General features: G+C 43.0%; 3 protein-coding genes across 3 annotated transcripts; 2 read left to right on the plus strand and 1 right to left on the minus strand.

The window, feature by feature from the left end:
- Nucleotides 1-4,798: 4,798 nt before the first annotated feature.
- LOC133912121 (sulfoquinovosyl transferase SQD2-like) lies at nucleotides 4,799-9,693 on the plus strand. The gene is made up of 11 exons (XM_062354711.1): nucleotides 4,799-5,433; nucleotides 5,622-5,688; nucleotides 5,785-5,855; nucleotides 6,220-6,337; nucleotides 6,418-6,491; nucleotides 7,273-7,328; nucleotides 7,438-7,521; nucleotides 7,605-7,692; nucleotides 7,779-7,856; nucleotides 8,524-8,580; nucleotides 9,073-9,693. The coding sequence occupies exons 1-11, from the start codon at nucleotides 5,321-5,323 to the stop codon at nucleotides 9,509-9,511; spliced, it is 1,245 nt and encodes a 414-aa protein (XP_062210695.1). The 5' UTR covers nucleotides 4,799-5,320; the 3' UTR covers nucleotides 9,512-9,693.
- Nucleotides 9,694-11,471: 1,778 nt separating this feature from the next.
- LOC133910978 (josephin-like protein) lies at nucleotides 11,472-11,936 on the minus strand. Its single transcript, XM_062353214.1, has one exon. The coding sequence runs from the start codon at nucleotides 11,934-11,936 to the stop codon at nucleotides 11,472-11,474; it is 465 nt and encodes a 154-aa protein (XP_062209198.1).
- An 8,718-nt stretch (nucleotides 11,937-20,654) lies between these two features.
- On the plus strand, nucleotides 20,655-23,742 carry LOC133912122 (peroxisomal nicotinamide adenine dinucleotide carrier-like). The gene is made up of 11 exons (XM_062354712.1): nucleotides 20,655-20,988; nucleotides 21,069-21,146; nucleotides 21,248-21,322; nucleotides 21,435-21,565; nucleotides 21,701-21,755; nucleotides 21,865-21,975; nucleotides 22,439-22,507; nucleotides 22,583-22,690; nucleotides 22,990-23,058; nucleotides 23,148-23,202; nucleotides 23,339-23,742. Exons 1-11 carry the CDS (start codon nucleotides 20,908-20,910, stop codon nucleotides 23,539-23,541), a joined length of 1,035 nt encoding a protein of 344 aa, XP_062210696.1. The 5' UTR covers nucleotides 20,655-20,907; the 3' UTR covers nucleotides 23,542-23,742.
- The last annotated feature ends 356 nt before the right edge of the window (nucleotides 23,743-24,098 follow it).

Consider the following 24,098-nt stretch of genomic DNA (forward strand, 5'->3'; position numbering starts at 1 on the left):
TCCTCTTGGAGTGCTCGATGAAAATGTTTTGGTTGTTCAAACTGTGCTGTAAAACGCTACTCTGGTCTTGTTGCAATGCATACGGGCTGGGGCTTTGTCCTAAAACTCTTAAAAAAAACACCTTTTAAAGTTCAGATCTGCAGCTTAGGCTGCATCTAAAAAAATCAAATAGGATCAGCCAGTTGAGTATGGCTGGTGGCTACACCTGCAGATCGAGCTACATATACAGCGGCCAAGCTAGAGCAAAAAATACCCTGGTGCACCACCTTATTGTATTTATAGCAATACATAAATTCTCAAACAATATTTCACTAAATAGTATTATCCTGCATTATTTACCCTGATGCATGTGCACCATAGAGGGTCAACATGGCTTTGCCAATGTACATATATAATCCGTGATGATGCCGGACTGTCTCCTGCATTGTTGTTTATTCTCCTTGCTAATTTTATATTCCATATGCTTTACGTGTTCATCCCAGTTCCCTGATTAATTTAATCAATCATCATAATCCAGAGTGGAAGTTGCAACTGATGTCCGCTGTAGCAGACTAGCAGTGTAGCGTCATACACCACGCCACTCGCTTACCCGAACCTGTTAGTTGGATTTTGCAGGTTGATTAACTCGTTTACCTTTATTGTTTATCAGATCCTATGCTTATAGAAAAGGTGGTTGATTGTAGTTGTCAACACTTAGGGACAAAATAATGTAGTTGCTGCTACCTGAACAGCTGAACCTGATTAACCATTCATGGCAGATCTGCACATATTTTTTTAAGAGGAATTAATTATTTCTTGGTACATAATATTTTCGAGCGAAAAAACGACTGCTCCGAGGGGAGAAAGAAACATGCGAATGCAATATCGATAGTAGACTTAAGCTTTAGTTAGAATCGGTATATAGCCCGTCTAAAGCTGAATTCATACTCCATTTCCGCCCAGGAAGCGGTTTGCGGTCGCTGCACTCTGCCTCCTTGCATCACGAGACGAAGGAATCGCTTCCACGTCAACAGAGAGGAAAACCAAGCACAAAAGCATCTGCGACGCGGCTAAGCAATCTGTGACGTTCTTGAAAATTCTGGACTAAAAGTGCCCTCGATCGGATCCTGATTCCTACGAGACAAAATCCATGGCGGCTTTGAGAATTTATGCCGAGCGATTCCACACCCGAACAACATGGTGGTGACATTTGTACCCCGACGATGACAGAACACCAGAGGAGAGTCGCGATAAGATGGAACAATACAGACGATTCCGCCGTGGGCCCCAGCTTGTCATGAGCTTAGCATCCATCTTACCAACCTGTCCGCAGAATCCAGTCACAGGTCTCGTGGTTGGTTGTGCAACCAGTCGGCAGAAGCCAGAAGGATGGGTTGCAGCGGCTTGCGGAGGGTAGTATTATTCCCCTTCAGTTGCCACGATGGCCGTGACATTAGCTGCTTCTCGCGTTGAAGTGTTTAACGCAACGATCCCATTCCCATCGCATCAGGTATGATTCTCTCTCTCTCTCTCTCTCTCTCTCTCTCTCTCTCTCTCTCTCTCTCTCTCTCTCTCTCTCTCTCTCGTGTGAACTCTGAAATAGCGACCAGTGATGTGACAGGCCCTCTGATCGTAGCCGTCGAGTGGTGCTAGACCAACACTGGAGTTGGTAGATTGTAACACTGTAAAAAAAGAGTTGAATGCGATCGAATTAATTACCATGCACCCATCCATGTGATCCGAGCGAGTATGCATCCGTGCAGCAGCGCAACATGATCATGTGAAAATGCATGGTCCATGTGCGGACCAAACAAGGAGAAAAGGCCATTACTTGTGATGTGTACGAAGGAACTGATCATCGGCTGAGATCAGGTTCCTGCTGGTGGTAACATGAATCGATGTACCGGGCGCTTTGTCACCTTTTCTAGATGAAAGAACCTTTATTTCCATATGAAACAGTGTTTTGGCCTCTGCACCTCACAAAATGCTCATGCAACCAACCGTTATAATAAAAGAAAAAAAAGACTAAAACTAAATGTGCGCCGATCAACACCAAGTCTCAATCTCAGACATACAAATCGAAACCACTCTAAGCTCTAGAACAATGCTTGATTGATGCACCAGGACCTATTGTCTTACACCACGAAATGAGAGAATCTCTAAGACTAACAATCGACGTACTCTCGCAAATAAGATGTGAATAACATGTACATCTAAAACAGTTCACAAGAATCCATAGCCTATCACAGCATCCGCGCGGTCAATTAGACATTGGCCTTAAAGCTGCACTCAGCCAACCACCACCATCGATCGGTGGGAAGCAACCACCCAGTACAACTAATGACTCAACCGATGAACCCTTGAGATTCAGTTAAACATCTTCTCTCCAAGCGGTCTCCAACAACACGGGTAGGAATTCCAAAACGATGCCTCCAAGGAGGACGCCGTCATTGCCCAATCTAACATGAGATTTGGATTTTCACAACAATACCTCCAAGGGGCGGAACGGCGCTCATGAGCATCGTTGTTGCAAAGCTTTCACCCAACTCCGCATCATCATCTGTACCCGTGATATGGCAGTCACAAAGTAGCATGTAGGCGCCCATGGGATGATGACAAAACGATGCAACGCTCCATCAAGCCTTGAGCACTAGGTCGCCACACTGAACCTAGCCATGCAGCGCCCACGGAGGGGGGCACATCTTCCCCCTGCTGCGTCAATCCGGACGTCCGGAGCCACTAATACGTAGCCAACACCTCCTCACAGGTACGAGGCAAACCAACTATTACTTGTAGTGCCCACGCCTTAGGAGTAACACTTTGTCACCTAACTTAACTATTTTAATTACTAGTACCTCTTCGGTTGTAAGTACATGACGTTTTGGATAAGAATTTGTCAAATTTTTAAAATTTTGACCATAAAAAACTCTTAGAATATTTAGTTTCAAAATATAAAATTATACGTGTGAATTTATCTTAAAAATATTTTTATAATCTTATAAATTAATTGGACTTTATAAACATATTCCAATCTAAAATAGTTTGTCAAAGGTATGTATTGAAGATGTGCCATATTGAAAATGTCAAGCATTTTTTTTGACCGAGGGGAGTATGTTGCTACGTGCCCGAACAGTAAAAACTGAACGTTCAAGGTGTGGTAAAATCTCTTGACCAGTTCTTAGGAAGTCCGCTTAATAAAATTTCTTTGACAAGCATTTAGCAGCCGGTGGGCGGTGGCGTACCGTCAAGACCTGAGAAGGACATGATGGTTTGCACAAGCAATTCTGGGATCAGGAGTTCCTAGACGGGGGAAAAAGGAATCAAGGATGCATAGTTTGTCACTCCATTAATCAAAGATTGAGCAGTTTGTCACTGGACTAGAGAAACTATGTCTTGCAAGGCAACTAGGCATTTAGTACTCACACTTTGTTGATCCGAAATCGCGATTCCTGATTTTTTTTTTTTGGGCCGCTACGCTGCAGCTCACAAAGTCGTAAAGCTTGGTTATTCTTTTCAGTTTGCTTACGAAGCATGGACTGTTGTCGATCGACGTATTTATTCAGCTTACATGCTTTGAGACAAGGACAGGTTCGTGAGCCCTGGCTAACAAACTTGTGATCGATTCCACTTCTGTCCTTTCAACAGTTTGGCGAACTTTACCTGGTACCGGCACAAGGGAGGAAACGGCAAAACTGTCTATCGACATCCCGGCCTCAAAATCGCGTCGCGTTCCGTGTACGTAGTCATTGCAGGGGACACAGAAATAGAAAAACACGACATGCACCGAGGCCCACCTGACTCAGACACGTGGCAAGAGCGATGCGTTGGTTCTGGCTGCGCGGCCGAGCTAGGCTGGATTCTCCTACGGCCGGGCGTCGGCAGTTGAGGGCTTGAGGCCGCGCCCAGTCCCCATCCGCACCCGTGCCCGTGTCTGGCTGGCTGCCGTCAAAGCGAGATTCGCCCGCTGGCCTCGGCTTAGGGATGAAAACGGCAGGGGCATTTTCCGGTCATTTTCGTCCATTTTTACTCCTACATTTATTTATATTTTTAATTAAGATTTATTATTTATATTTATTATATACTCGAGTATCGAGTTAAGGTTTATATGGTTCTTTTTTAAAGGTACAAAATATGATGTACATAACTTACTTACATCACACTCACGTCTAATGTACGCACACACGTGCATGTCCTAAGCATACACGTTACAGATATATTCTCGCTAAACGGGCACGTGTGTGCATACCCCTAACTACTAAGGAAAACCCCCCGATGAGGCTCCACGACTGGTCGTCCCTGTCAGTCTGCCACTGGAAGCGAACCAATCGAGCTACTGCTCGGTCCTAAGGCTTATATTATTGTATATTCGTATATTGTATTGTTTGAGTTAAATATTGATAAAAAATGATATGTCATGTGAATCGAAAAATCATATGATATATATATTTTTTACTTTAATACGACTTGCTGATTGGATTAGTTCATTAAACTTATTAATTCAGTGTTATCTGAAGATAATATTAAACTTATATATGTTGACATGTCTTGATGGTTCTGTAGGTCGGTGTTTCCATTTTGTGTTTTCGAATCCCGACCGATACCGGTATTTTCCCGATCGGATTGGTTCGTTTTCGACCCTCCGATTATGTCCGACAGTTTTTATTTTTTCCCATTCCCGTCTATCCTATTTTCTTTTTCGTCCGACATAGAAAGTATAAAAGTAAAAACGGTTAAAAAAAAGAGTTTTTCCAAAACTCCTATCCTTTTTTATCCCTACCTCGGCTGACGAGAGAGGGCCGGTAAAAATCGGCCCCGCGCCCGCCACTCCAAGGCCAAGCGGGCGGTGGCCTCCCACCCGCGGCAGGGAAAAGCAGATGCCTTGGCCTTTGCCTTGACAACCCCGTGTCCTTGTCGACCTCGTGTCCCGCTTGATTTCGATCAGCACGCACGCACCGCAGCCGCAGCAGAGAATCGGTTCGATTCGTTCGTTCGTTCGTCGTGCCTCCACCACTTCCCTTTTTTTCTTCCCCTCCCACACGGCCACTGCCAGACCACCACCACGTCCCCGCCGCCGTCGTCCTTCCCCATGCGTACCCCGTAGCGTCCCGGTGCTGTTGGGCGCGAGCGTTCCCGTGACGCTGCTTCCGCGCGCCGTCGCCGCCACGTCCCCCCTGCGTGGGTTCAAAGTCAAGGCGGCAGGCGAGGTCGAAGGGAGCGGACGCGGGAGGAGTAAGGATAGCCTGATAGGGCACTCCTCGGGAGTAGTAGAAGCGAAGGAGAGGCGGCGTTTAATACGGGCGGTGGACTGAGTCCGGAAATCGGCGGTGCGGGCTGGAGGAGGATGGCGCAAGCAGATGAGGTGGTGGCGCCGCTGCTGCAGGCCGAGGAGGCGAACGCCGAGTGGAACTCCAGGCCGCGCCGCATTGCCCTCTTCGTCGAGCCGTCGCCCTTCGCGTCAGTCTCCTCCTCTTCTTAAACATTGAACCTGCTGGTCGGATTCATTAGAGTAGATCAGATCGAGAATTCGAGATGCTTTGCATGCGCGTAGGCAGCTGGGTCACTAAGATGCATGATTGGTCAAACCGGTTGTTTCTCTGATCCAAGCACCGATAACTGCAAAGTCAATGGCTTTTTTTTTGCAGTTACATCTCCGGGTACAAGAACCGGTTCCAGAACTTCATCAAGCATCTCCGAGAGATGGGCGATGAGGTGTTCATCCTTCTTACAGTTCTACTGATGCGTCTTCATGGATTGTTCATAGATCCTTGTTGCCCCCAGGAAATTGACTCTGCACCTTTGATTCAGGTGTTGGTGGTGACCACACACAAGGGAGCTCCTGAGGAGTTCCATGGAGCAAAGGTCATTGGCTCATGGAGGTAATCTTTAATCCAACAGAGGCTATATTTACCTTCTGCTTTAGCGATCAGTCCGCTCGAGGATTTCAAACTAGTATAAGACCTACTTTTCAGAAAGCATGAAGTGGACTTAGTGCAAAATAGGGTGCTATTTTCTTGTTGGAGCAAACAAGAGACAATGCGAGCAAAGTATCTTGTAGTCGACTGGCATGCTAATTTGGAACATGTGCACAACTTGCAGTGAAATTGGTTATTATTGATGCAATACTCATTTCGTAATGTTTTGTTCTTTTTAAGCGTTTAATTTTGCTATGGCATTAGAATTCAACTTGTAGAAAATCTCTTTCTTTTGCCATTTCGGTTGCCTTAATTCTCTCCTTTTCAGCTTTCCATGTCCATTATACCAAAATGTTCCACTCTCGCTGGCATTGAGCCCCAGAATATTTTCTGAAGTAACCAAGTTCAAACCGGACATAATCCATGCTACTTCACCTGGAGTTATGGTAATCATCAACCAATAGGCATTTATTATCCTTTCTTCATGTGGTTTTTGATTTCATATTACCATCTTTTGTGATTTCAGATTTTTGGTGCTCTTGCTATGGCAAAGATGACATCAGTTCCAATGGTGATGTCTTATCACACACATCTTCCAGCGTGAGTCCCTCTTGTTGAAACAATTTTCTTTTGCTGCAACATGAGTCTTTTTTGCATGTATGACCTGGGTAGATACGGATCTTCCAAACATCTAAAGCAGGGATCAGATTTGAATATTGGGTCATACTTTTTGTGTCCTCTGATTTGTTTTTGTAGAAGGTGACCTCACTGGGGGATCCAGAACTTCCCTGTGGGATCCAATACTTTAAAATTCTTGAAGTTATATTTACCTGCATATAAACATCAATAGCGTCAGGGCTATTTTGCAAAACATCTGCAGCCAGTTGACCCCACAGCTTTACTGACTGTCAGTCTTGTGAATTTGCTGATGGGAGATTATTTACTTACGGTAAAAATACGTTCGCGAAACAATGCAAGAAAATGTATCATGAAATTTACCCAAACATATATGTGGGTAGGCGTTATGAACATGTGGTGATACCATGATACAAATCTGGTTTTGTGCCTATCATATGGGGTCATAGGACCTTGGTCAAATGCTTCAGCGCCTATTTGGTATAGTGCATGTGAACATATCTCCAAGACAGGTCTGCTGCAATACAAAAGGACAGACCCCCCCCCCCCCCTTACATGTACATGCAAGAAAACCAGTGGACAAATGTTCTGCCTCTGATATGCTAGACCAATGAACATGCTTTGATTTGCGTATTAGACTTCTGTTGGGCTTCATCATTTCTATTTTCTATAGCAAATTTTACTACTTGGTGACAGTAGGGAGATATTTTGCGTTGTTGAGTTGATTTCCTGTTATGGCTTTCAGGTACATACCGAGGTATAATTTAAATTGGTTACTTGAGCCCACATGGAGTCTTATAAGTAAGTGACGATATCGTCACTCCTAATTCGTTCTCACCAGAAGAAAAATGGTCTATGCAAAAGTTGATCTTTCTCATTAGTGTGTGCTGACTCTCTTTTTGTTTTAAAGGATGCCTCCACCGATCTGCAGATCTTACTCTAGTTCCTTCAGTAGCTATTGCTGAAGACTTTGAAACTGCTAAAGTAGTATCAGGTAAAACAGTGGCAATAAATCAATATTTTTGTATTTTCTGAACCCATCATTCATCCTTAACATAATCTCCCTTGCCTCTTCAGCAAACAGAATACGACTTTGGAACAAGGGTGTTGATTCTGAAAGCTTTCATCATAAATATCGGAGTCATGAAATGCGCATCAAATTGAGGTATCACTTCTTGCTTCAAGTTTCAATGATGGAAGCATTCAAAAGCATTGCATGGACTAACGCATTATCCTTTCCTCTCCCATTAGTGGTGGCGAACCAGGAAAACCATTGATAATACACGTGGGTCGTTTTGGACGTGAAAAAAATTTGGATTTTCTGAAAAGGTGAGTTTTTCCTTTATACAAATGATGTCATAATTTATGAGTATGGCCTCGAGTTTAGAAGTGTAGAACTGAGCAATAGTTTGGTCGGTATAGCCTCCAGTTGAGGGGCCGCCCACCCTGGCTCAAACCCGGGTGCTCACAGGCCGCCATGAGAACTGCTTTCAGCAAGGTTCCTGACCAGCTATGGTTCAGTACTCCCCTACCTTTAGAACAAAGCTAGGGGAACGTCTCTCCCTGTGGTCGAGTGCTTTTTTTTAGAAGGGAAAAATGGAGAAAGGGAAAACTTTCTTGATGCTTCCAGTAATGATGGAGATTATTCATAGCGTCCATGTGGTATAGGCTTTCATCCATGATATTAGCTATAATTCCTAACAATCGTGCTCTTTTTGTTCCTGCTAAAACTACTTAAAACTGACAGATCATCTTCTTTCCCAAGTATTACCATGCTTGTTAGCTGTCCAGGACAGCATAGTTTACAATGGTTTTAACCTTTTAGCTTTAGGCATACTCAAAATATAACATTTGTAGTCTTGCTATTTAACCAAGTAAGCATTTCAAGTTGGTCACCTTTTACAGGCTAGTTATCTGTAGGTTATGTTATTCTTTGGTACATGAACGTTCTTTTGCCATGTCATTAGGACTTTGGCTTATTTCGGTTAAAATACAGGGTAATGGAGAGGCTCCCTGGAGCAAGAATTGCTTTTGTTGGAGATGGACCATACAGGTGCGCCATTTTTCAATAGTTCACTATTTGTTGTTTTTTAATATGATGCAGACCTGATGAGATATGTATGTCCATCACTCATCTTTTATCTGGTACCAAAATGACATAATTTATCAGCGGCACATGCTTCATGCTATACGTTCTTCCATAAACTATTTATACCAAGTTACAAGCGGACAACCATCTCTTCGATGGCGTACGTGGGTTGGCCTGAGAATTTGTCTCTCCAATAGGTCAGAACTGTTCTTTGTAAGACACCTATAGACCAAGCAAGTAGGCTAATGCAGTGGAAGTACAGTCACCACAGACAATATAATACCAAATGTGAACGTGGGGTTGGTTTGTTTGCAACGGAGAACCAATTTTCGATGTTTGGTCGTATGTGTGACGTTTTAATGGTTTCATCTTGATATTTTGGAAATGTTTGCATCATTTGTTTCGTCTTGATATTTTGGAAATGTTTACATCGTCTGTTTCATCTTTGTCATGCAGGGCTGAGCTCGAAAAAATGTTCACAGGCATGCCTGCAGTTTTCACAGGAATGCTCCAAGGTGATGAGCTCTCACAAGCGTACGCCAGTGCTGACGTATTTGCAATGCCTTCAGAGTCTGAAACCCTTGGGCAAGTAGTGTTGGAGTCCATGGCTTCTGGAGTCCCAGTTGTCGCTGCTCGTGCTGGAGGGATACCTGATATTATACCCAAGGACAAGGAGGGCAAGACTAGCTTCTTGTTTACACCCGGAGATCTCGACGATTGTGTGAGGAAGATTGAACACCTCCTTTCGTCAAAAGATCTCAGAGAAGCCATTGGAAAGGCTGCTAGGGAAGAGATGGAGAAGTGCGACTGGAGAGCAGCCTCGACGAAAATACGCAATGAGCACTACAGTACTGCAATGTGGTACTGGCGGAAGAAGATGGGCAGAACTAACTAGGGTTCATCAATCCACTGAGGAATTCTGTTACTGCCGTCTCCAACTAGTTAGCTTAATAACCAAAGAATGTGTACATTGTATCCAACAGCTTGCGAGTTTGCGTGGCTAGCTGATTCACGTGTCCACAGTTATGATGATTGATTGACCGACCGCTTGTATGCAAATCGTGTACATTTTAGAGAGCTCTTTGAGATTGACCACTAGATCATTACCAATTTACCATCTGCTAACTAAGAAGGTTGATACAAAGTCTCCAGGAATTTCAAGTTGTTGTCAACTTGTCACACGAAACCGTCCACTATACATGTTGCCGTGTTGGTTGCTGTCGAAACTGAATCATGTGCAGTTGACTGGTATTTTTTTTCCTTAACTACCTTGTTTGCACAGTACCATGTTTAGAACATTATATGGAGGCAGGAAAGAAGGCAACAAATCAAATGCAACCCGGCCTTAGGTGTAGGCCATTTGAGCTTACTTCTTAATTCGCTCTATCTGGGTGTAAAATCTCATTAAAATTTTACTTGTCGATACTTAAGAGTAACAAAAATGAGTAAATTCCTCAACCGAACCCATGTTGCACAATTAGGGTTACATATGCCAGGAAAGAAAATAATCAGATCACACCACATGCCCATTATGAGCGTAAGAGCAATTGCTTGCTACCTCCAAGACCATGCCATGAGACTGCAATGATTTTACACAAGCTCAATATATGCGAGGCTTTGAAAGACGGTGGGATACATGCTCTGCTTAACCAGGGGTAGCGTAGCAGCATACCCTTGCTCAGCGCACACAGCTATAGTAGAGGAGTACATGCTTTCGATAATGACATGTGTAGAGGCATACATAACCAACAAAAGCTCACCACAAATCCTCAGCTGCCGTTACAGCACCAAATACTTTACTAATGAAATGTACATATCTTTCTTTTTTTTTAAAGGGGATGGATATTCACTATACATCCCAGATTTTACAAACAGGTCTAAAAAAAGATAAAAAGTACAACTAGAGGACAAATACATCTTCTTCCACCTCCGTCGGATCACCGGTCGCCGGAACAACTGATGGAGACGACGAGGAGCGTAGGTACTGCCAAGACACAACGAAGACTTCAAACGCTATTGATCGACTGCAGTAGAAGGATGCGACCAGGCACAAACACACAACTAAGGAGCTTTCGCATGTGAAAGAACGGGTGAAGAAACATCGACCATCGTCTTCGTCGTCATGGTAGACCAGTACGCCGGCGTTGTCGAGCAAATTAACAGCTCAGAACCAAAAACTGGCATCGCCGATGAGGCCATCAGTGATTTAGAGGATAAAACCTCCCTGTGACAACTGAGTAGAGCACCAGCAGCCCAGGAACACAAACACAGAGACAAAACAAAATCGAGGACAAAAACATCCTTCCCTAACACCACACATACACATAGACATATCTTACAAGCAATCTACCATAGTCGTTATCAAAGCTGGAGCAGAAACTGCCGAGCTTGCTGAAGGCCAGTAAGAGTAACGAAATGTACATATCTAATAGTACTTACAAATTGAATTGACAGATTCCAGGCATAACTACACTGTAGAAAATGCCCCTTCATCCTTCCCTTAAGTTCCGCATCACAAGTAAAATGTTCTCCCTGACCATCAAGGATCGTTATCTGGCGTATGTTGTGCCTACTGGAGGATACCTGACTGGCAATCCGGCATGTGACAGGGACAGGCGCAACAAGCAATTAAACAGAGGGTCCATGGCAACAGCAGAAACACGTGAGGCCTATATTCAGAACATTGAACCTTCCATGCACCAATTTGTCCATCATGCTCACCAATGAAACTGCAAGGTTTACAAAAATATCTGCTGCAAATGCCTCCAATCTCACCATGATGGCAATTCACAAGTATGTGCAAGTCAAAGAGAGGAGGCTGTTGTGGTAGCCTTTTGAGGCTTGGAGCAATAATATTATTCATCTTGCAGCACGATCATGAGCTCTCCACCTTGACTGAGTACGCTGTCCAGGAACGCAATCACGTTTTCTTTGTCCTTAAACTTCTTGGGTTCAGAAAAATCACTATCCAAATTAAAACAGATACCATCAATGCTTCGAATTGCGACCCAATGCCTGCCAGTCCAGAGCCCCCTCAACCTCCTGACAGGCACATTGATCATCAGACCTACCAACGCTTCCGCATCCAGATCGATTGATGATGCTCCTTTTCGATGATCATGCCAGATTACCTTCTTCTTTCTAGCTTCTAATGCCACAATAAGAACATTTACATCATGGTTCCCAGTTAAAACATTGTGGTGAGGTTTAAAGATGAACGATAGAGGAGTCCATTGGCCCTTGTTTGGATCACTAAGAACAAGGTTTCCAGCAATGCCATCCAACTCAGCTCGGGTGAAACATTCTTTTTCCTGAACCATAGAAAACATAATTGACACATTTAATCCTACAAAAGTTAACTTGAAAATATGGTGTGGCGAGATAAACCAAGATAGCACAAGAGCAAAGAAATGGACTGTGTTGTTCAGCTGAGATCATGCTTCTCGTAACAGATTTGATAAGTGAAAGTGCAAATTTATATTTACAGGGGTATCTTCTGTAATATTTCTTCTTCTGTTTCGGTGATAAATATAATAAGGCCAGGTAGAAGGTGAAATCTGTGACTTATCTGTGCTTTTATACAAATTGGACTCTCCAAGTCACCTCAGAAGCAGTTAGCAATTTTAACACAGAGTTAAGAGAGCTTGACAAGACTTAAGTCTGAAAGATTTGCCTCTACTGCGACTTATGAATTCACAATTCACGAGCATATCCTGTCAGCATTCATTCCATCAGGTGGAACATACGCATACAAAACGGAGGAGACACACAAATGTGTTTATAGTACATGTACTGGTGGCAAGTGAGCCTAGTTCAGATAGAATTAGCACACAGACTATTTGCTGGAGCCTGGAGCTTTCTGAGACAAGGCACATCACTTCCTCTTTTTTTTTTTTTCAAGATGCTGCGATCTATCCCCCACATCACAAGATGGGATAAGCAGTGCGAGTGGCGTGAAAAATATGACCGATCACGACTTACTGTACTATACTCCGCTCATAAAACTAACTAGTACGAAGACATCATCACCAGTGCTGGTGGAGTGGAGCACAACCTTCAGCCACTAACAATTTCCACAAGCAATTCGATCAGTCCCTCTCTGGTAATCCACACAGTCACATAGTACAGTTTAAGGAATCACAAGAGAGACAATTGGAACTTGAGAGGCTAGACAGCTTAAAGATACACCGAATTTTAACGAGCAGTAGACGCACAGGACACTAATTAACATGAGTATTGGGGTCCCGACCCCCCACCCACGGATTACTGCGGCCGCGGATTCCCTTGCTCCCCTCCCGCCAGGACGACTTGACCGCGGCCCTTGTTTGCACCGCCGCCGCCGCCGCAATGGAACCCACTTGGAACCTCGTCCTACCTTTTTTTTTTTAAAGCATACGATTGTATTACGATGTAAGACCATCTCCAACAGAGGAGGCTTTTTTTTCAAGATCCGGCTGCTACATTGACTTGTGGTGTACTGTAGCAACTCCAGCAGAATCGGTACCCGATGCTACAGTACTGCGGAGAGAGAAAAACGAGCCAGCAAATCTGCGGATCTACTGTATCACCAGTAACACTGCTCACAGAGACTGTCAGTGGGTCCGGAGGCAGAAAAACGCGTCGGTACTGTAGCAGTGCTGTAGCAACACTGTTTATAGAGTCTGACAGCGGGTCCGGAGAGAGAAAAAGAGGAGTCGAAAGTAGAAAATATGTAGCTGCTGGAGATGAAAAAAATAAAGGATGCTGTAACAGTGATAGTGGATGCTGTAATAGTGTTTTTAAAGATGAAAATTTAAGATAACTACTGAAGATGGTCTAAGGAGAGCGTACAAAGACGAAAACCAGTACAGACTCGTACGCGATACGGATGGAACAGCTGCCCTAACCTACTCACACAGAAGACCTTGCCAAAGAAAGAAATTACATTCAAACCCCTAAGGACCTCTGTGCTTGCCAGAGACGCCGCTCCTCGCCAAACTTGGTCAGCACCGACACGGTCGCCAGGGCAGCAGGAAAGCAGTAGACTCAGCGCCTGGATCAGAAGAAGCACCATCGCACTATGGCTTCGAAGCGAGCCGCAGTAGCGTCCCAAAAACTGGAACGGAAAGCCACTCGACGTCCATCGGCCGGGGACACACCCCGTGCTTCTTTGATCGTGGATCTGGGCAAGCCGCCTGGAGATGGCCGAGGAACCCAGACCCCCTTGCCGCACAGCCACGAACCCAGCAACCACTCCTCCACTCTCTCTGCACGCCGTCACTGTCACCACCACCAGGCACGGCGGAAACACCAGACGGCACAGAGCTCCTGTAAAGGGTCCGCCAAGATCAAGGAAGCTTCAGATCTGGCGGACACACACCTCACTAGCCCGTCGCCGGCGCCGGAGAGAACGCCGCCGAAGAAGAGAAGGGGGCCGGAGGACTTCATTCCACATCGACGACACGCTCTCCCCCACGCCATCGCCAACATCATCCTACCTTCTTTAGCAAACGCAATGATAGAGATAGACAGGCAAAATAGGAGGGGGATTCAGCGATTCGCCGGCTCGGGAGTCGGGACTCAGGATACGCCCCTACCTCCTTTCCCCCTTTTTTGTTTACTAAATACTCATGAGTTATAATAAAAATCTAAATTTAGACATGATAATATCAATTATAAATTTAAGTACTAATATATAAATGTATTATGAGAACATAGCCAAATGAATAGTCGGAGCGATGCCGTAGTTTAATTTCAAATATGATCCAAAAAATAAGGAGGTTATTATATGTTAATTTCTCTTCTAATTTTTTTATTCATTTTTATTAATAAAACCAGTTTCATATCTATAGTCGGTAACCAGATGAGAGCTGGAGCCTAGAGAATAAAGTTGGATAGCAAAAGTGAATAAATTATTTGAACTTTTGAGAATTTATTAGATAAAATGAGAATAAGAGAAGGATGGCACGAAAACAACTTGTATTTTATACAGTAGAAATTTATAATTGTAAAAGATAGAAAATTAATATGTAGTAGATATGATGTCACTTCAATTATTTCTCTGTAAAAAGATGGAGCAGGAAGAAAACAAACTCTTTTGATTTGAACGCATGAATTGAAAATCAATTTCGTTAGATGCTTTTCAAAACTCTTTTCCCATTTGCATATTATACATGCAATCCTCGTGTTCCAATGGCTCCATACGAATGGAACCATACATAACAACGTGGCTACTCGCAAAGTTGCAAGTTCTCTCTTTAGTTATAAATATATATTGTTTTAAATAAAATACGATCTCCTATTTTCTATTATAATATATTTATTAAATTTATGATATTATGAAATTATTTTAAAGATAAAATTTACGTATATGATTTTAAGGTTTCAAACTAAATACTTTAAAAGCTATTGTTATAAAAGCTATTGTTAGTTAAAGTTTAAATAAATGATTTTCAAAATGATATGTATTTATGACCTGAAAAAAATACTAAAATGCTTCATAGTTCAGTTGCCCAAACAAATACTTATACAATACGACATGAAGAAGTTAAGTGTGTGTTTTGTTGTCATAATTTGTTTTAGTCTAGTTCAGTGGATACATATAATTTTAGTGAGAAATATGATTGGTACTTGTATCTACTATTCTAACCTGGTCTGACGAATACAAATATACGTCTTCAGTCTAGCCTGGCAGATGCAGGCTTTGCATCTTTGTATCTGTTAATACAAAGATCCACTTATCAGTGTCATAAAATTATTTTTATACGAATAATATAATTACAATATCAACTATTACATCCGTTCATGTGATCTCAAATACAATTAATCAAACCAAAACTTAATTCAGTTTATACAAATAAATATATAATTAATCAAATACTATTCTTTTAAATAAATATATGATTTCACTCTACAAGGTATGCAAAACCTATCAGGAGCCAAACGCACGTCAAGTGGCGCAGCATATTTCGGCATCCAGGCCTCGATAGAACACCACGATGAGACGGCAACGACGATGACAGATGACATACATAGTACGCCATCGCTATCCACTCTTCCACAGTGAATACGTTAACATACCAACTGTGCTTTCCCTGCAACGTGCCAAGCCACGAGATATTCTGCGAATTCCTCCTAGCCCGTTCTCAGGTGGAAGGAGAAGCCAAAAAGTTCTTCTTTTTTTTTTGTTAGAGCATTTCTAACAGAGTGGCATTCCAACTCACCATCGCTACTTTAAACCAGATACAAAGAAAATCACGCTTCAGCAAAGTAGCCAAAGCGATCGGTATCTCTGTTCACTCGTCATCCCCTCCTCCAGTCATCCCCTCCTCCAGACCTGGCAAATGTAGCTAGACAAAACCCCTCGCTATCCTGAGCTCCAACGCTCCTACCTATGTTCCCTAACTCCTCTCATGTTCCCATGTCGACCCAGAAGCTTCCCGCCCTGGTCGGCCTCCTCAGACTTCGCCAGCATCCTCTGACTCGGCCAGTCGTCACGCGCCGTCCCCAGGCTTGGCTCCCTCGTCCGTCGACGCTGTGGTCAAGGGAGGTTGCCCCTGCAACCATGCACCGTCAATGTCGCTCGCTACCGGGCAACAGCCACCCCTCGTCGCGCTGACAGCCGAGGAATGGAGGGCGTGGGACGCGAATCCTTGACGGCCACCCTCCGGTTGACCTGCCCCGACGGCCGGCGAGGATGCCCAACATCCGATGACCGCTCACCCTCTAGTTCCTACCCGCCCCCGGGCCGACCTCCGATGACTCACCTCTGACAGCCCGACAAATGCGGAGAGGAGCATACACGGGGTTAGTGTAAGGAACCGTATAAATAATTTTTTAATTAAACATTAAATCGATCATTTACTTAATCACAACTTCAATGATTAATCAAATACTGCTCCGGTAGTCCCGACACATGTTTTGTGCCTAAAATCGAAATACATGTCTTTCTAACATATCACATCACAACAAAGCTTAACAAAGAGTGAATAATTTAATTATATTGTAAGTTCTTAAGTATCCACAATTACTTACAATTTACAGCAAGAGAGAGCTAGGAGGAGACTGAACTAATCAACTCCTAAACAAAAGAGAACTATACAACAGAAGCTAAAACTATAAATAACAAAAGGAGGATGTAGCCATATACCCTTAGGCCCCATCACAAAAGTACAACCACCGAGTAGTTACCTACTCACACCCGTCATAACCCTCGGCTGGCGTGAAGTAGCCAAAAACCAGCTCCTTCTGGTCGGTAGCCCCTGAAAAAGCAATGTGAGTATGAATGTACTCGCAAGACTTCGTAAGACTTAATTCATATTGGGTACTTATATATAACCCGAATCCAAAGATTATGAATTGGGATATTAGAAAGAATACGGCCATATAGTTAAGTAAATTTATATGCAAAAGCAAAATTTAACAAAAAAAAACATGTATGAATTCCTAGACTTAACCAACATAACTATCTAACTCATAACAATCAACTGAATATATATGTAAAAGGAACCATAGTAATAATATCTATAAATAACTATCTCAACCCATTAACCACCTTAAACCAAACTCGTAACTCTACGACTGTTGTAAATAGATAAAAACATGCTCATGATCAAGAGCGTGGTATTTTGAAATGTTTTTACACCCTGCAGGAGTACAACTTTACGCATAAGACTCGAGAACTATATGGCTTGAGTAACCACACATGTCCATCTAAGGGGTCCTTGTGTCAACCTTTCCTAATAAACCCCAATTATTTGAATCAGATGTCGCTCAGTGCGGAGCCCACTTAGGTTAATTACTGGAGCAACCTCAAGTGTCTATTACAAGCTCTCACGCTTACACTGTCGATGTGCAAGCTCAAATGATCACAACTATAGAGGTATTCGGCTTATCTTACCATTAAATCAACATGTGGTAAGTCCGGTAAGTGCTAGAGCCAACTGCAACAATGATCGGTGTTTAAATGACGCAAGTAGTCTATGGTGTCTGGGTTCCTCTCCCGATCTACCCCGGAGAACTCCACATCGGGGCAGAAGAAACACCCCTAACACCGTCCACATCTCACATCATCCTCACTACTCATCCAAACTATACCATCAACCCAAAATAGTTATCAGTGTGACAGCAATTAAAGCCTATAGCTCGTGAACGGGGTTGAACCACCGTTCGACTTCTACCGAAAAATTTATGCATGGATAAGCATTTCGAATAACTTTTAAACTAAATCATCATCAAGTTAAACTCCGGTTACAAGGATATGGATCACCAATAACTCAAGATGGGGATGTAATGTATCAATATAGGTTCTACCTATACAAGACTCGATATCGACTCAACAATATACATAATGTATATAAAGCATATTTTATCACATTAGACAAATACGATCCAAATTGATATGAGAAACATGCTTAGGTGCTTGCCTTACTGCTCAGGAGGCTGTCTGATGCTACCCACATAAAATTCACAGATTCCATGTGGCTCGATGTCACCTTCAACCACACCTGCATCACGCTCCGGATCTTCGTTCACTAAAGAATAACACATGAAATGATGAGCATGATGAGGTGCGATAATATATGCTACAATATGCATAACAACAAGCTAAAAGTGTAAGACATGCGAAATAAAAGCAAACTTTACGATCTAAACAACTTCAAAAAGCTAACAGGAGGCTGGAAACTCCGGGTTGAACTTGGAACCTCTAGGTTGTATTTCGGATGAGGTTTTTGGTTAGCCAATTTTAATTAACTCAAAAGGTCTGGGCTGAGTTCAGAACCTCTGAGTTATGCTGGAATGTCTGACTGAGGCTCCGAGCGAGGGTTTTCTGCTAAATCTAAATCAAATTAACCTGTATCCTTCGGGTTTAACCTAGACTATCTAGGTTGGGTGGATTATCTAGGTGAGACTTCGAGTAATGGTGCTAAGTTAAAAGCACCGTGAATTATCTAGACCCTCTGAGTTTAACTCGGACTATCCAGGTTAGACAAACTTACACTTCTCGATGATCTTCCTTGGCCGATTCGACTCGTATGTTAAATCTATCCTACATAATCATATATATACACTATACAAAAGGTTCTAGACTCAATTTGCACTCTAAACCCTAACAATTTCTGAACACAAATCATCGGGGTTTTCATTGGTCTACCTGAACTATCTGAGTTCTACCTAGACTATCCGAGTTGTCCAGAGAGGTTGCTTCGAGGAAAAAAAACTCGTCCAATTCGATTTTTGAGCCTCTCCAAACAAAAATGAAACATGTTTGAGATAGTTCATAGAGTTTAGAACTCACTCACCAACCTAGCAACACGATTCCTAGCACAAATCTCATCTGAAACATCTCTTTTTGCTCCAAAGCTTGAGAACTCGAGAACTCCACAAACTTAGTTCCAAACTCGAAATCGACCCACAAATTCACGCACTTGCCGATGGAAGCCTAAGGGACTTACCCACGGTACTTGTGGAGATTGGTGATCATCGGGTGATAAAGGAAATGAATAAATCGTCTGAGAAGAGGAGTCCAACCGTGGTTCCTCGTACTTTAAGCAAAAACACTAAGAACGACTCGAATCCTTCAGAAAAATAAAAATGAATTAGACAGATGAGGAGCTGAGTAGCTAATGATCGTGTGAATACCACATGTGTAACTTGATTCTACTTCCAGAGGGAGGGAGAGCTCTTCTCCTTGGTCGGTTGGAATGGGAGGGAGTGAGGGAGAGAGAGGGAGTTGGTCAGGGCTGCTGCTCCAAGAGGAGATGAGGTGGTTGGCCATCATTGTAGGTCCCACATACTAGAAAAAGAAGTCTGTTTTAACTGCGAATTTATTTCTTTCTCTCTTAAATTTCTTTCTATCATCCAATTGACATAAAACCAAATGCTCTAATACTCCGAAACAAAATTACTCAAAGTTAAACCTAATGTTCGTGAAGCTTGATTAGGCTTAATTACGTAATTATGGTTTTGGGACGTGACAACTAGAGGGATAGTAAGCGACGCGTGGAGATGACGCGGTGGAAGGAGGAGCAGGCGACGTTGGGCATGGTCAGCCATGACAGAGAGGCAGAGGAAGATGTTCTACAGGAGCTCGTCGGGGAGGATCGACTACGTCGTCACCGAGGGCCTCGCGTGGTCGACGTGGTGATGGAAGAGATCGATTCGAGTACTCGAGGCTGGAGTGGAACTTTACCAGTTGTTCTTTGCCTTGTTACAAATAAAGTATAGGGAAATAGAATATAGAGAGTGGAAGTTGGCTAGTTTGCTGGAGTATATAAAAATATGAAGAGAGAATATTTTAGAGTGGATAGCTAAATAGAATATGGAGAGTCAAATTTGACTAGTTTGCAAGAAATGATCTTACAGAGCTTTGATTCGAAGATCGACAAGTACCATGTAATCCTGTTGAAGAGTTCATTAAAAGTGTGTGCATGAGAGGGGTTGATTTTTTAAAAAGCGGACAAGATCAAGCTATCTATAATAGATACTTTAAAAATTTATTCTCTACAATATTATTATAACCCTTTAATATTATTATGCACTATCTATTTTTTATTTTCAGTGAATATTCTATTTCCTAACTTTTATTACTCTCTCTTCCTTTAAATTTACATTCATTATCTATAAAAGTATTATAAGAGAAACTCCAATAGAACCCGCATAAGCAATCGGTAACACTGTGCCATGCTTTTGCCGCTCTACCTAGATGGAGGAGCTGTGCTCCTCCATCTGGTGCTACAGGGATGTAGGAGATAAGAGAGGTACTTCAAATTGAAATATAGTAGCTACTTCAAATTGAAATATGGTAGCTATTGAAGATAAAAATAAGAAATATTGTAATAATATTAAGATATCTTATAATAATATTATATAAAATGAATTTTTAAATATATAATGAAGATAAACTTAAAACTATCTCTCCCTGTAAATTTGCCGATCGTCCTTTTCTTCCTGATTCGCGACTGCATCATTGTAGCAGTAAAAAGTTGATTCCACTAGAGCTCCTTTGCACCCGCTTGGAGTCCCTATCAACGACCGTAGGACTCCGCTGGAGTTGGTCCCCACCGTGATTCACACGAGCAGCTGCTGCAGTAAAGCTCGGGCTCCGGCACCGAAGGGGCAGCTGAGCAGAGTCGAGTCTACGCCACCTCGCCTCGCTTCCGTATCCCACAATTTAAGGAGACCGAGAAGGCGGCGGCGGAAGCAAACTCCGTGGGGTTCACCGGTTCAGACTTAGCCGCCGCGATCCACGGGCCGGCGCATCGAAGCGAAGCAAAAGGGGTGGACTGGTGGAGAATAAGAGCAGGCGCGGAGATGTCGGACGCGCTGATCAACGGCCTCGCTGGCGCCGGCGGCGGGATCATCGCCCAACTCCTCACTTACCCGCTCCAGACCGTACGTCACGCCTCGCGACTAACCTTGCTCGGATTGTTTGCTTGCTTGTTCGCTGAAATTTGAGGGTTTCCGCGGCGCAGGTGAACGCGCGGCAGCAGACGGAGCGAGACCCCTCTAAACCGGCGTTCAAGGACGGCGCCGCGCGCCAGCTATACCTGGTCCCCCTCCTCGCCCCTCTTTCCTTCTCCGGCTGAAATTTTAGTGATCTAACCGGATCCGGGCCTAATGCTGCTGCGATCCCTGATTTCTGCTGTGGCAGGTGGTGAAGCACGAGGGATGGGAGCGTCTGTACGGCGGCCTCATGCCTTCGCTCGGGGGCACTGCGGCCTCGCAGGTTTGTTTGCTCGTTGATTGATTCACCAGCTTCCTGCCTTGCTTTGGGATGATCGATATGCATCTGAATCGTCAAAGGCGTTTACGCGAATTCTAATTGCTTTGTCTATTAGGGTGTCTACTACTACTTCTACCAAATATTCCGGAACAGGGCAGAGACTAAGGCCCTTGAGCGATCCAGGAGAGGGCTTGGCGATGGGTCAGTCGGGATGCTCCAGTCGCTCACTGTCGCTGCCCTGTCTGGGTAATTGGAATTTAGCTGAGCACCTTCTGTTGACCTGAACATTGCATTGTCTACTCCCAGACATAATTGTTGTCATTTGTGTGGTTATCAACCTTATGTGTTGTTTGCTCAATTTGTCTCGTTGTTTTTTCACAGCTGCGTCAATGTACTGCTCACAAACCCAATTTGGGTTGTTGTTACACGAATGCAAGTAAGCAAATGCACAGTTTGACTTCTTATTTTTCCTTCTCAGCTACCTGCTTTGAGTGGAAAACGTTTAGCAACACATTTGAGGTATAACAATTCGTTCTCTTCTGCAGACACACAAAAAGGCAAACAAACAGCAAAGCCCTCAGGGTTTGACATGTGCTCTTGACAAGGCCCTCCAAACTGCTACAACTGAAAACACCCCTTACAAAACTATTGATGTTGTATGTAACTCACAACATTTCTCCTGTAGGACAAAATAATCTATTCGTTCTTAATAACAATTCATTTCTCCTCTAGGACAACATACTCTATTAGTGCAATTGTACATTGCCAATTACTGCGTCCCTTTTTTTAAAAAAAATGTAAAACCTTTACCACAGCTGTGATATAGACTATAAGCAGACAATCATCATGCAAATCAAACGGTTCATGGTAGCAATGTGTTATATTTGCATATGGGGACGAATGGGCCTGGAGAGGGCCTGTTGCGATGAGCACTAGAGGAACAAGCGAAATAATATTAATTTTGGAAGACGAAGAACAATGTATTTCATGCTTTTCACTAGAATCTGTTTTTATTTTAAGGCTGCTATGGTATATTTGATCTTAACATAATGCCGCATGCAACTGCAAATGACTACACATTAGTTTGGAGGATGGTTGTTTGACTTGGTCTAGCTGCAGGTTAAGGAGCTTTACAAAGAAGCTGGAGTGCTGGGCTTCTGGAAAGGGGTAGTTCCATCTCTAATTATGGTGAGTCACTCTTGTTCACCTTTTCTTTTGCTTAATAGTCTTAATATGGAGGTTTCACAATTTCATCTGTTATAGGTTAGCAATCCTGCAATTCAGTTCATGTTGTATGAGACTCTTCTGAAGAAATTGAAGAAGAGACGGGCCTCAAATTTGAAGGGAGCTGGTGGACTGACTGCTCTTGAAGTAAGCTTTTGCTTTTCCAGTGGTACAAATTGCCTCTACTGATTATTAGGACCAACACCAGTTTGCATCATGATAACTTGCTGTATCGGGTCCGGAAGCCCTGAACCTATAGTAATAATGACTTGAGAGCTTGTTCGGTTGGGACATATACTGGTTGCTGTATGTATTACTTTCGATCAATGCACTTGATTTGTTGGAACAGCGGCATTGGAATGTGCACGTTTAATACTAGTACTTCTATCTAAGATTATTTATTTTATGGACAGTCCTAACTTCACATTGCAAACATCCTTGTTCAGATTTTTCTTCTTGGTGCGATTGCAAAACTTGGTGCAACTGTCGTTACTTATCCTATTCTAGTTGTAAAGGTGATTGATTGGTGAATTGGTTTTAACTGCAGCGTTCCCCTCGAAATATCTCAGCTCATATTACTAGCTGAACTATATTTATTCTGCAGGCAAGGCTTCAGGCGAAGCAAATGATTGGTGCTGACAAGAGGCATCGCTACAAAGGTACATTATCTGCCTTCATCATTTTCCCTAATAAGTTTTTACTTTTATTTTTAGTGTTGCTTCAGGTAATCAGGTACTATTCTTGCTGTTGCTGACGTACTATCGAAGATCTTATAGCACCATTTCTTGCTTTCAGGTACATTTGATGCAATCACAAAGATGGTTCAGTATGAAGGTCTGACAGGGATGTATAAAGGAATGGGCACAAAAATTGTGCAAAGTGTTTTTGCTTCTGCGTTACTTTTTATGATTAAGGAGGAGCTTGTGAAGGGTGCTCGATTATTGGTAGCTGGTAACTCCAGTCGGGTTAAGAAATTACCATCGAAGTCATCCAGATGATCTAGGTCTTTGCAAGTGTTAGTATATCTGGCTATAGAGCTGCCCTCTGTTAGGATATATTAATCGTAGGTTATACAACAGCCAGTATGATTCTTTAAGAACCAAAAGCTCTTATGTATTGGATACATTATTTGTATCATTTATCTAATATATATCCACGAGGGCTGAAACAGCAGGAAATAAATCAGCATGATAATTGAATCGGCTGTCACCCGTTCGGATTTCTCGAATTGCTTTCACATTATTATTTATGCAAGGGTGGCAGAAAATATCTAGAAATCAACCAACATGAGAACTCAACCCTCAATTATTATCTATATATTCAGGTTTCTTGAGCTGCATCAACTTGTTTCATTGTATTTGTATGGACAAGGAGCCGCCTGCCGATGGTGATCATCCCACCTCTTTCTTTACCCTTTTTTTTTGATGGAACAGTAGGGTCATCTACTAATGTGCTAAATACCTAAGGGCGTGTTTGGATGGTCAGCTCCCCTCGTGCTTGTATCAGCGCGTGCATCAGCTTGTGCTCAGTGTTTGTTTGGTTGCCTGGGCCAGTT

The sequence above is a fragment of the Phragmites australis genome, chromosome 3 (genome assembly GCF_958298935.1).
Source record: "Phragmites australis chromosome 3, lpPhrAust1.1, whole genome shotgun sequence".
NCBI lineage: Eukaryota > Viridiplantae > Streptophyta > Magnoliopsida > Poales > Poaceae > Phragmites > Phragmites australis.

Excerpts from the sequence above, each read along its gene's own strand:
- LOC133910978 (XM_062353214.1), bottom strand. The coding sequence starts at position 11,936 with ATGGTTCAGGAAAAAGAATGTTTCACCCGAGCTGAGTTGGATGGCATT.
- LOC133912122 (XM_062354712.1), top strand. The coding sequence starts at position 20,908 with ATGTCGGACGCGCTGATCAACGGCCTCGCTGGCGCCGGCGGCGGGATC. Across the intron at positions 22,508-22,582 it reads TAGTTCCATCTCTAATTATG|GTTAGCAATCCTGCAATTCA; the intron begins GTGAGTCACTCT and ends CATCTGTTATAG. Across the intron at positions 23,059-23,147 it reads ATCCTATTCTAGTTGTAAAG|GCAAGGCTTCAGGCGAAGCA; the intron begins GTGATTGATTGG and ends TTTATTCTGCAG.
- LOC133912121 (XM_062354711.1), top strand. The coding sequence starts at position 5,321 with ATGGCGCAAGCAGATGAGGTGGTGGCGCCGCTGCTGCAGGCCGAGGAG. Across the intron at positions 5,856-6,219 it reads AAGGTCATTGGCTCATGGAG|CTTTCCATGTCCATTATACC; the intron begins GTAATCTTTAAT and ends TCTCCTTTTCAG. Across the intron at positions 7,693-7,778 it reads GAAATGCGCATCAAATTGAG|TGGTGGCGAACCAGGAAAAC; the intron begins GTATCACTTCTT and ends CTCTCCCATTAG.